Consider the following 12,036-nt stretch of genomic DNA (forward strand, 5'->3'; position numbering starts at 1 on the left):
AAAACAAGAGCAGAACCAAAAAAAAAAAAGACAAGACGACAAGAGAGTAGATGAAGAGAGTACAAAGCAGACGCAGGATACAAAGGTATAGATATAGACTATCTATGACTCGGTCACAGGCAGGGGGTGGTTGTGCCGTGCAGTGCAGCGTGTATTGAGGACGGATGTTCAACACACTCAGACGTTCATCTTCTGCAAAAGATGAAGGGAGGTAAACAGAAAAAAGACGGGGGAAACAGCAGGCTAGTTGTCGTCCATCACACGGCCAGCTTCGTACACAGCGGTGCTTCTTCCTCGTAGCCAGCCAAAGAGACGGGAGAGCAGAGAGCAAGCACGCAGAGCCGGCGGGCGTCTGTCCCCGTCTTATATATTTCCCGCCGACTTTCCAGGGAGCAAAAAGGCGCCCCTATTCTCTTACGTCAGCCAAGGGCCACCCAGGTCAGCTGATCCCTGCGCGCTCGGCCTTTCCTCAGCTCTTCGACCACAGCTTCGAAGTGAGGCTTCACCCAGCGAGCACAAGGCTTCAGCACATCCACTCACGCTCGTACAGGCCTCCGATCGTTGTGGGCTGCGTGCAGCTAATATTCATTTACCGCTGCACGCCCCCTGTCCCAGTCGTGGCGTTTCCAGATTCGCAAGTTTTCGCTCCTCTTTTGTGTGCAGGTTTTGTTGACCAGACTGCCTAGTTCGGGTCTTCGCCCAAGACGCTTTGGCGCCAGCGAGTCGGCAGGCATCCGTACGAAAAAAATGTGGGAAAAGGGGGGAGAAGACAAGCCATCGGCAGTGCTGAAATCGCTCTGACAGGCGCCTCCTTAGTGAAGCGGACTGGCCAGTGGCAACTGATACATCTAGATACTTCGTGCCGGAAGGGAAAGGATCCTATTGTCCTTTCCCCTGGAGCCATGAACGAGCGTGCTTTGCCTTGACTTGTCTCTATCCCATTGTCGCATTAGTAGACAGCTCCTGTGGGACTCACTGTTGGCCAGTTAGGCGCATAAATAATCCCCAGCATCTCCAACTAAATTTCCCTTTCTAGTGGAAGTGCCCTGACCTTGCCACCCGCCGCCAGAGTACGTGAAGGCCTGCCTATGCTGGATAACCCTGCCCCAGCCTTATAAATGGCACGCTTCCTAAGGAAGGCTTAACTACCTAAGATGCGTGCAAGGATAGCCAATAGAGCCGTGTCCGTCGAAAACATCTTTCATAGATGGTAAAGTTATATTCCGTACATACTAGTAGCCATCATTTTCGACATAGTTAGTGCATCAACGGCGCTGGGCGATCTCAGCTACTTTTTCTTTCGTAGTTCTTCCATAGATCCATCCGACTGCATGGATAGGTGTATCGAAAAGAACCCTTGCTCCTCATAGCTCTTGCTGCCTGCTTTGTTCCCACAGGGAGATGTGGACTGGAGCATACCTGAAATGAGGTCATATCTCTATTTCCACTGGCATCAGCTGCATTGTGCATCCGGGTCAATAAGAACTCAAGGAAAAAAACAAGTACTGAGTACAGAACGTAATTCCACTTAAGGAGTGTTCCACGAATGGCGATCCAAACCGACCATACATCATGGGTCAAATCCTCTCCCGAGGAATACAAGTAATGGCCTCCTTTTCGTATTTCCCGTAGATAACTCAAATATCGCACTATCTTGACCGCCATGCACAGGGCGTGCCTCATGAGCCGTCTCTCAGGAGGCTCCGGATGGACCCGAGAGTTCTAGTTCGCTTAGAAGGCACGGTTGCAGTGGATTTGTGAGAGAAACTAGATAGGGACACAACCCTATGTTCCATTGCGGGCCAACCGTTGTCCATATTCACGACGAAAGCCAAGCAAGTTCCTGACTTGGGTATTTCTAGCAGATGACCACCGGCCGGATCTTGATAAGATGGAGACAAGGCTATTATACGGAGTAGTTTCATGGAATTATCAATTCGCTGCCTCTCCACAGTTTGAGGGTTCACATTGTGCGTGGATGGGTCAAGCTTATTCTGAGCAGGGCGGATATATTTATGTATGTGACCCTGTGCTTCCATCCTTTCCTCCAGCTCCATCCAGGGCCCCTTGAGCAATGCATCATAATCAACCATTGTAAATATAAGGCGTATTACCCGTTTCACCTGGTTCGGTTTATAATTATTGCGTCGTTCTCTCTCTTTTTTCAACGGAGATATCACTAAAGATTGTCATGTGTAAGCGCTCCGTACTGATTGGTCAGTGAACAAAATACATTTATTGATCGGCTGGGTAATTTCTATCAGAAAAAGAAAATTGATATATTCTCCTATACCATGTAAGAATGGGGGAAACACTCATGTTTTTACCACCTTCTTCGATTACCACGAGCCCTGTATAATTTTCTTTTCCTGTAAATTTCCTGTTTTTCTATATTTTCGTTACTCTAATCCTCGTGGGCTGGCTGGAACGGGTGGATCAGCATGTCACTGAAACTACAAGGCGAACAAGTCAGTTTACTTCTGAATATATAAAATAGGGCGGGATATTCATACTTTTCCAACTTTTCTCTCCCACGGACCTCTTCAACGAGCAGTGGCATTCTGACAACGTTGAAATCTTCATACAGCTCCTTAATCTCATTCAAATACTTTTTTTGCATTTTTCGTCTTGCGCCACATTGTTGGCACGCATTATCTTTTCCGGGAAACAAAAGCTGATTGACAACAATGCAATGGGTATCGATGTTATAGCTCGTCAGCTCCTGTATCATGCGCTCAGTCTCATACAAGGACAAGAACTCGGCAATGCACACGCAGACAAAAGTGGTCATATCAGCATCCTTAAACTGAGAGTTAACCTCCGCAATAGTTTCTCGTAGTGATTCCATTTTTGATAGCACATCGTCAAGATTTTGCCCGCCTGGTAGGCCGCCACGAGCACCGAGGACCGAGTTAAGCATGGGGCCAAATTGGCCAGAAAGCTGCGATAGTTTGGAAAGGGCCTTTTCTAACACAGTTGGGAACTGCAGGAACCGAAGAGTATGGCCGGTAGGAGCGGTGTCAAAGACAATAACTTCATATGATAAAGATTTGACTTGCTTCAAAACCTCTGCAAAGGACATCGCTTCATCAACACCAGGTATCTAACACGGAATGTTAGCAGCTTTCAACGAAGAGATATTGCGATTGATACTTACACTAAAAGCCAGGTCTTGCATCATTCCACCTAGACCAAACCCGCCCATAGCATCGTCATTTCCGTCACCTCCCCCACTAGCCATTAAATCCTGAATGCTTCCATTGGGGTCAATCTCCATAGCGCTCAGATTATCATATCCATCAATAAGTCTAGCTTCCTTGCCAAATTTCTGGCCGAAAGCATCACTTAAATTATGAGCAGGATCTGTGGATATAAGAAGCACAGACTTCCGCACTTTGGAGAGTTGTATGGCCAGCGAGCATGAAGTGGTAGTTTTGCCGACTCCGCCCTTTCCACCGACAAATATCCATCGAAGGGTCTTATGGTCTAACAGACATTGTAGGGTAGGCTCCAGGACGTCGTCGTCCCCTACCACGGCGGTTGACGACATGTCGATAACGCTCTAGGTGGGGGGTTGACGGAAGGGTATTCGAGGAGTTGGTTAAAAAGTAGGCGTGATCTCGGTAACGGTTGCTTGGCCGGCGAGTGTATAAACTTGCGCCGTCAGGTAAGCCAGCTTTCAGGGTTAATCAGTTTGTTAAAACGAGTTGATAGTTGATCTCCTTGCTTGTGATTGAGTGTTCAATTGCATTTTTGGCTACCTGAAGGACGCTTGGACCAGCCCTCCAGTGCCCAGGTGAGTTGTGGTCACATGACACAGGCGCCAAGCCCGCCGTTTCTATGAGAAGCCACAGAATTCGACGCCGTGCATTTAATTTAATTTGCCGAATTCTTCCAGTGAAAGCTTTATCACCACCTACCCAAAAATGTCCCCGTAATGGTAAGCCCTTTAATGGGATGTATGCCATGGGAGCTCAATTCGATTCCAGGACCCAATTCGCATACCATACCCTCTTAACCAGGCTGTTGATCCCTTCATAAAGACAGCAAAGATTGTTGTTAACTAATTTGCTGCTGGAATCCTCGTTCGTAGCCCACTTTCGTGCACTGACACAGCTGATAGGAGAGTAAAGAGGCGACAAAGGAACAGATAGTGAAACTGACGATACCAGAACCAAAAAGTTTTGAAATTACCCCCATTTAGATCCTCCAGCGACTGTGTTGAGGACTGCTGATTTCGAACCCCACATTTACTGCTATCTCCTTGACTAGACCGCTAGTTAATTCAGATAAGGATGGGACTTCCATACAGCCGAGGCAAGCCCTGGTCTAACTAACAAGATTGAACGAATCATTATATCCACAGTCATCCAGATATATGAGATTCAAGCCAATCCTGGATAGCGTAAACAGCTTGAAACTAGAGTGCCCCCGAACTGCCCATGTACATCCAGGTCAGATGTTCCTTCAGTAACCCTGGCCAGAAACATGGACCGAAGTACGGTTTTCCGATGTGAGGTTACATAAACCGACCTAGTTTGGCAGTTATACGTAGAAAGTGACCTAGGATTCTGGCCATGCGGCTATCCTAAGGAACGGAGATTATACCCCAATGTCGAGGAAATCCGGTCTCAACAGCTCAAGACAAGGTATAGCTACATGAGCTACGGCCCGAAATTTGAGCGCCATTAGCGCCCTGGTCTTATCCATACGATCTGGGTTCATTTCTTGCGCAAAGTCTCTCGAGGACGCTGGGATAGCCTCCAATCATCGTCATGGATTTCGCGGTCAAAGTCTTGTATGTTACTGCAAGATATATGTAGCGCCTATTCTGGCCCTATTCGGCCTTCGGTTAACTCTTGCATTACGGCCAGCCACCTGCGAATACGTTCCCAGAACTAACAAGGTCATTGCGGAACTTGCACTTCCGATTCCTCCTTCCTCGATGTTTCAATTAATCCCGAGTTTCGGCGGGTATTATGCCTTACTTGACCTTGCTTTTTATACCCATTGGTATCCGTTCTGTATATATTGGCGAGCAAACTATCTCACACGTGTTCGGTAGGCCACCACTATATGCAGGAAATGACCCCGCTATCTTCATCAGCTGTTGCATATAGTGGGCGATTTTTCCACTGGGGACGGTTGTAACGGTCACAAATGGCTTAGGTAGCGTAGTTAATTTAATTATGCACTGAAGCCCACAAGGCTATGGTCTTTCCAATTTAAGCTTCTAACCACAACACTCACTGTGTAGACAACTATAACCCCTCAGTAATGAGGTTATACTTAATCTGAATCCTGTTTGACCCATCCTCCTTGAAGACATGATAAATAACTCAGGGTGTTTGTTTCGGAGTAAAATCAGGAGCTAGAATTTCGAAAAAGCGGCGGCATTGTAGTTACGGACTTGGCTTTTCTCTAAGAAAGTTATTTTTTTAGCCCATGTAATTATGCGATGCATCGTCGCTCGGATTATAGGAAGGATACTCCATTCCGTCCACTCAGTAGTGACCAAGATTGATTAGATAAGATTTTGTAGATATCAAAATCTGATAAGATCCATTCAGTTAACTGCTTACCTCATGAGTGAATTAATACGTGATGGAGGAGGGTTGCTAATTGGTTAATAAGTTATCTGATCCGCTAATTATCAACAAGCTTGGCGATAGAAAACCTTAAAAAGAGAACGACCAATTCTGCATCCTCAACTCCGTACACTCGTATGGAGTCAGAATCAATCAACAACTTTGTTAAAATTCGACATACAAACAGCTACCATGGTACAATTGCTCCATATCAATCTGGTATTGATTGATATTTTGCTTTATTTTGGTCTTTTTTTTGAGCGGTTCTCAAAAAAGAGGGGGAAAAAACACAATTCTTTCCATGAGTATATGACCTCGATGGGTAGTCAACTAAAATACCCCACTCACAGTGTGGACTGATTCGTGTGGCAAATGCGAAATCTCAATCATACCCATGCGTGGAATGGTCCCGATATCTCGGCGTGGTTGAGAAAGACAACTACTCAACTACAACCGGCCGGGCGAGCCCATCGTGGACGGGGTCGAAAGTACCCAGGTAGTCTGCTTTGTTCGGGACCGCAGAATTTTTCAATATTTTATCTGTGGGTCATGCTATTCCCGGTAAAGAGGAGAAATAAGAGAACCAACAGTTGTTCTATTGAGTCTTCTCACGGCATGCTCTTAATACAAGACCTAGGGGCCAAGGGTTCTCCGGTTGCCCCGAGTTAGGCGAATTCATAGCTAGGGCTGTAACTTATATATTACCCTGGGCAGCCTCTGGTTATGGTAGACTAGAAAGAGCCTTTCTGTCGAGTTAATGCGGCTTTTGACTTTTCTTTCCTTCCCCTATTGTATCCCGTCGATACGATTGCCTTCGACAGGGGAAATTTGAAGTCTACACTATGTTTTTGTTCAAGCTTCTTCTAGGAGCCTTGTTTATAAGGATTGTTTCATCAAGGGAACTGGCAAACAATGAAATATGCTTTTCTGCCGTTTACAGGGCATATAAACCTATAAAATTTGCCGGTCCTTCTGGCAAAAAACAATGGGTTATGTACTGCCGGAACCGTTTGAAGGTAGCATCTATATACGCATCTGCAAAAGTATACTGCCAACCCGAAGAAATACTTTCCGGAGTCGGCGTTCTTGAGGAGAATTGTCAGCGGCGCATCTCTCAGCCTTTGCTACCGATGTCAGACTTTGCTGCCAACCTTACCGACGAAACTATTGCTAAAATGAAAGTGATCGAAAACGGAGAAATACCGCCAGAGAAAAAGGTCAACACACCGGTTCTGATTTCCATGAAATTTTTCGATCTTTCATTGAAGACAGTTGTATGGAAGCCTCTAACTCAAAAAATATAGAAGAGATGCTGACAGCGCATAGGTCGTCAATAATACTGAAGTGAAGCACCGTCACCACTATGGGTAAACATTTATATTCTAATAATTGTGTCCTTTATTCCATACTCTTTTTTACTGACCTTGGTCTAGATTTGCTATGTATGGCATTTGGGGTACGGTTTTGGTCCTTGGAATGATCAACAACTTCTGCAAGTGGGCATTTTTTAGGCAGTCGAGGACGAAGAGGAGTGACTTGGAGGGCAGCTATGATCTTAAGCTCAAAAATCCCCATCGGGTTTTCAGGCCGTTTTTGTATCTCTCCGACTGGATTCAAACACACCTGACAATCCCGAGCACTTTTGGATCTTATCACTTGCGGACACTGTACGGGTGTGACATGCCAACCAGAATAGAAGCAATTGTGATATTCTCGTATTGGCTTATCATTGCGATCCTGTGCTGTGTCAACTATGACCTTTTCGCTGGGAATTTAAAGTATGTCTGCCTCAGTCCGGCTTTGTGGGAACCCTACTAACGACTACGTTCTTATCTATAGCATACCAAAAACAAATGCACAACTATGCCGGTATATTGCCGGTCGTACTGGGGTGCTTTCCTTCGCAAATTTGCCCCTCGCTTGGATGTTTGCAGGCAGGAACAATATATTCCTTTGGGCCACAGGCTGGAGCTTCCGAATGTTCAATATCTTCCATAGACAGGCTGCTCTAGCCGCAACTCTACTTGCCATTGCCCATTCCATCGCATTTACAATATTCTTCTTCTTAATAGGTTAGTGTAGCCGTATTTGGAAGATGCAATGAAAACTCGGCTGACCAGTTTCTTTCTGTTATTTAGGCTCGGGAATATATATCAAACGGTTTACAGAAAAATGGTTTTGCATGGGTGTTGTGGTTAGTGCATTCCTAAATGATCCACATACCTAAGTAATAATTAACCGGGACTTTACTAATGAATCTACAGGGAACTGTGGTAATGAGTTTCCTGGTAATATTCTCATGCCTATGGCTCCGAAGGAAAACATATGAGTTGTTCTTACTCATCCACATTGCATTATCTACTGTGACAATTATATCCATGTTTTAGTAAGTTTCAGCCAGAATGTGATATCTTTCACGACACCTGCTCATTTTGTTATGTTAGCCACATATCCGTCTATGGAGGCGAATATGACCCTTACCTTTGGCCACTTGTTGCTATATGGGGCTTTGAGAGGACTCTGCGCATTATTAGAATCATATACTGCAACCTTCGAGTTCGATTCGCTGGAGGTGGTCTTCAATACACGAGTTCTGTTGCTTACTACGACGAGGTTTCAGATATCATCAGGCTGGAGGTAACACCAGCTGCAACCGGTATCTCTCAAAAGCCTGGACGGTATTACTTTTTGTACCAGCCCTTCAGATGGACTGGGTATGAGAGTCATCCATTCACCCTCGGGGCATGGGCCGAGACTTCCAAGGTGGCCACTGAGAAACTTTCAGAGACTGGCTCTTCTTCTCCAGTTGAGAACAGCAAAAGTGATGGAGTGCAGCAGGTCGCCAATGTTTCCAAGGACCAAAATCCAAGAGGCAGCCCATCCAATGAGACAACCTACGTATTTTGGATACGACCGTATAATGGGTGGACTCGCCAACTTCGTGACCAATGCTTGAAGTCCAGTGGCACTGCTATCTCAACTACATTGCTATTAGAGGGCCCATATGGCGACTCTGCTCCTCTGTGGGCATACGAATCGGTTCTATTCATCGTTGGTGGTACAGGTATTGCTGCTGCTGTGCCTTATATCCAGGATCATATCCGACGCGCATCTGCGACCGGAACAGGTACATGTACAAAGGATATGACACTTGTTTGGTCAGCGAGACAGGCTTCCTACGTTCACAATGTAGCCTCTAGGGAGCTACAGCCCGCCCTTGAGCGTGGAGACTTTTCTGCTTCCTTCTATTTGACGAGTGGTGACAAGAGTGCTGCGTCTGCCGTTCCTTCCCCAGCCTGCACGAACACAACGTCGTCCTTGGACACTAATGTTCTAGATGAGCTGACCAAAGACTCCAAGCTGCAGTCTCTCACTGCAATTCCGAAATACGAGGTGAAATATGGGAGACCAGATACTAAGTCTATTATTTTGGAGCGGGCAAAAAGCGCAAATGCGGCCAACTCGCGGCTTGCTGTACTTGTCTGCGGTCCGGATAGTCTAGCAGACGAAGCAAGAGAGGCAATCCACAACGCTATGCTCCAGGGATATCGGCAAATCAGGTACATTGAAGATGCGTACAGTTGGTAGTCCTTAACATGACTATTTCTCCATTTGCATTCATTGTTTAGTCCTTTATTGCCTTGCAGACTTTTGAATTGATGTTTGTTCAGAAATATGTGTTTCTGTGGCAGTATTTCTGCTATGGAGCAAGGATGAGAAGTATATAGTTAGACCTTGGATTTATATAGAGCTGTCATTATTAGTTACGAACGATTAAGGATTTAAGTAGTCATTGATCCGGCCTTGCACACCTAGGGGAGCGGCCAGAGCTGATAGTCATCACGTGTAACTGATTAAACTGGTTGGGGACCCCGGTTGATGGTAACTAGACCTTAATCCTCGACTTGTAACGGGCCTGCCTACCACGAGCCTGCAATAACTAGACCATCCAATGAGAGATGACATATACGGCCTGAGAAAATCTTAATTAAAACACGGGGTAATAATATACGGAGGCAGACTGGCGAGCTCGAGCCTCAAAACGGGTTCCATATTTCGAGATGGGCAAGTCGAGCTTCTCCGGTGGTTGACAGCACAGCCCAGGCAGCGTACGAGCTCCTGGCCGCAGTCCCTGTTGGTATTCATCAGATCTCGATCTCGTTTATCCCTGATATGGTCCGTTCAAGTGTTCAAGAAAGTAGAGGGATGATGTGTCACCAAGCCAGGGGTTCAAGCTTTAGCTCCTGCAAGGCAAGGGAGGATCAATGCTTGTATTTCACCGGCCTCGCTCGGCGGCAAGAACAAGCCAAATGTAATATTAACGCGCCAGTGGGTCAACAGGTCGAGAACGTCGTGCATCGTCCCTCATCCAGGCATGTCAAGTTATCAAGTTGCCAGTCAGTCCCGATGCAGAGGCCATCCGTCTCGCTTGTGAAGCTTGTGACAGATCTTGGCCATGTGTTTGAACTGCTTGATCTCTGTAAACTGGAAGTTACTCTCAGTCGGGCAAATATCTAAGCAGCTATATTAAGACGTATGATTGGTTAAACAAATACTCTCTGGAACTCTAGAAATACTCACCTGGTGTCCTACTCCTTAAGGGAAGAAACTGCATGTCATTTGGTGCGTTAGTTAGCTGTTGACTTATGGATTCAGGGGTGTGAGAGCATGCGTTGAGAGTACGGAGTACTGGCAACCAAAACCCTAGAACAGAACACGGGTAAGCAAAGTACAGGGGATAAATTGTGAGCGTCTAATTATAGAGAGGAATCATTACATCGGCCCAATATGTACGTCTAGGATTCAAGCTTTGGAGGTCGATGATTTTGCCATCTTGTATGTAGAACCATAGCACAGCGCACTGCTTCTCCTTATACACGTCGATATCCACCTGGATATTGATTTCTTGCTAATTAGCTGTCTCAGGATCATCATGGACGGCCTCAAGGTCGGCAATCCGTGTTGGTATGTCTCACTGGATGGGCTTAGGACAGATGGGTAGCGGATTGCCTCGAACTCATGATGTTAGAGAGTGATGATCTGAGTGAGACGTAGAAGCAGAAGCAGAAGAGGTTGTATCAGTAGACGTAGACGTAGAGGTAAAAGGACAAAGCTGACCTGAGGAAGCAGGAAAAAGAGAAGAAGAGAACGCAACGAGAGATTGAACTAAAGAGGCATGAGGTCGCGGCGCGGCACAGAAGTGTCACGTGATTTTCTTGTTTCCAATCCAATAGGTAACTACCGAGGTTGTCCATACTTCTAAGTTACTAAAACCAACTAGAACTGTTGGATATGACTTGAGCGGTAACTTGATTAGCGGCAACAACCGGGGAGAGAATGCCTTAGGTCTTCAGGCCACATATCAAAAAACCCACGGCGTGATTGATGGAAGGCCAAATCCACCTTGAAATCGATGACCTTCCTCTCGCAGCTGCTTCCAAAAGGCTTTCACAACTCCAGCAATACTTCAAACCCGATAACCCGAGATTTGAGACAAACCCTGGTGAAAAAGGCGAAAAGGAACTTGATACTATCCGCGAGAGAACAATGGGAGACAAAGACCCGATTACTTGCCATGTGCTAAACACTTATACTGGTCGCCCAGGAGCAGGAATTCTATGTGTTCTGACGTTGGTCAATTCCGAAGTCAAACCAACTTCTCCTTCATCTTCCACAGCCGACAAACAGCCAATGTTCACAGCAAATACAGATTCGGATGGGCGGGTCAAAAATTGGTCTAGTGAGAGCAACTCTTTATCCGTTTCTTCTATCTTAGCACAGCTGCCCAACCGAGCGGGGTCAAACACATCACGCTCAACCTGGAGCCTTCGGCTCTGTGGAATTGACGAGTGGTACCGTGAGCAGGGTGTTGAGGATTGTTTCTGGCCAGAGGTGGAAGTGCGATTCGCAGTTGACGGCAGAGAGGGCGAGGAGGGATGGAGGCACTATCATGTCCCTGTGCTACTCGGACCATGGAATTATTCCGCCTATCGTGGATCGTGATAGTTGGTGTTATATGCGAGAATGCTTGGAGCTCTGGCGTCATAATTCAGCGACTGCCAGCCAGATACTAGTCAAAAGACGTATTTGTCCAATAGAATGCTTCCAAAGCTGCTACATTTGACTGCACGGACTTATATAACACAAAATGCAGACTTATATTACCAGGACTGTATATGTGCCTGGTCGTTAAGATACATTCATCGTGCTTTGCCGTAGAGACATAAACAATGCTGACTTCCTAGCTAAAGGGCCCTACGGACCATAGAAAGCATGTACCTAGGTAAACATTGCAGGCTACCCCCTGCTAGTGGTTTCCATTTCCCCGGATGCAGCTTCCTATCGAAATCCATCGGTATGATGACATCCAGGAGAGAATGCGGCCTTTATTAGAAGTAACAATCGCAAATAGAATAAACAAACTTGGGTTTGATAAGCATCTCTTCCT

At 46.1% G+C, this 12,036-nt stretch overlaps 3 protein-coding genes across 3 annotated transcripts; 2 read left to right on the forward strand and 1 right to left on the reverse strand.

Annotated features, from left to right (window-relative positions):
- Positions 1 to 1,679: 1,679 nt before the first annotated feature.
- TRV_05875 (uncharacterized protein) lies at positions 1,680 to 3,550 on the reverse strand (the record flags this gene model as incomplete). Its single annotated transcript, XM_003020056.1, has 4 exons — positions 1,680 to 2,179; positions 2,328 to 2,380; positions 2,514 to 3,103; positions 3,158 to 3,550. The coding sequence occupies 4 exons, from the start codon at positions 3,548 to 3,550 to the stop codon at positions 1,680 to 1,682; spliced, it is 1,536 nt and encodes a 511-aa protein (XP_003020102.1).
- Positions 3,551 to 7,512: 3,962 nt separating this feature from the next.
- On the forward strand, positions 7,513 to 9,176 carry TRV_05877 (ferric-chelate reductase (Fre2), putative; the record flags this gene model as incomplete). The annotated part of the gene is made up of 4 exons (XM_003020057.1): positions 7,513 to 7,660; positions 7,727 to 7,782; positions 7,853 to 7,974; positions 8,033 to 9,176. The coding sequence occupies 4 exons, from the start codon at positions 7,513 to 7,515 to the stop codon at positions 9,174 to 9,176; spliced, it is 1,470 nt and encodes a 489-aa protein (XP_003020103.1).
- A 1,797-nt stretch (positions 9,177 to 10,973) lies between these two features.
- Positions 10,974 to 11,591, forward strand: TRV_05878 (uncharacterized protein; the record flags this gene model as incomplete). Its single annotated transcript, XM_003020058.1, has 1 exon — positions 10,974 to 11,591. The coding sequence occupies one exon, from the start codon at positions 10,974 to 10,976 to the stop codon at positions 11,589 to 11,591; it is 618 nt and encodes a 205-aa protein (XP_003020104.1).
- Positions 11,592 to 12,036: the final 445 nt, after the last annotated feature.

The sequence above is a fragment of the Trichophyton verrucosum genome (assembly GCF_000151505.1).
Source record: "Trichophyton verrucosum HKI 0517 chromosome Unknown contig00651_1.f1.exp, whole genome shotgun sequence".
Lineage (NCBI taxonomy): Eukaryota > Fungi > Ascomycota > Eurotiomycetes > Onygenales > Arthrodermataceae > Trichophyton > Trichophyton verrucosum.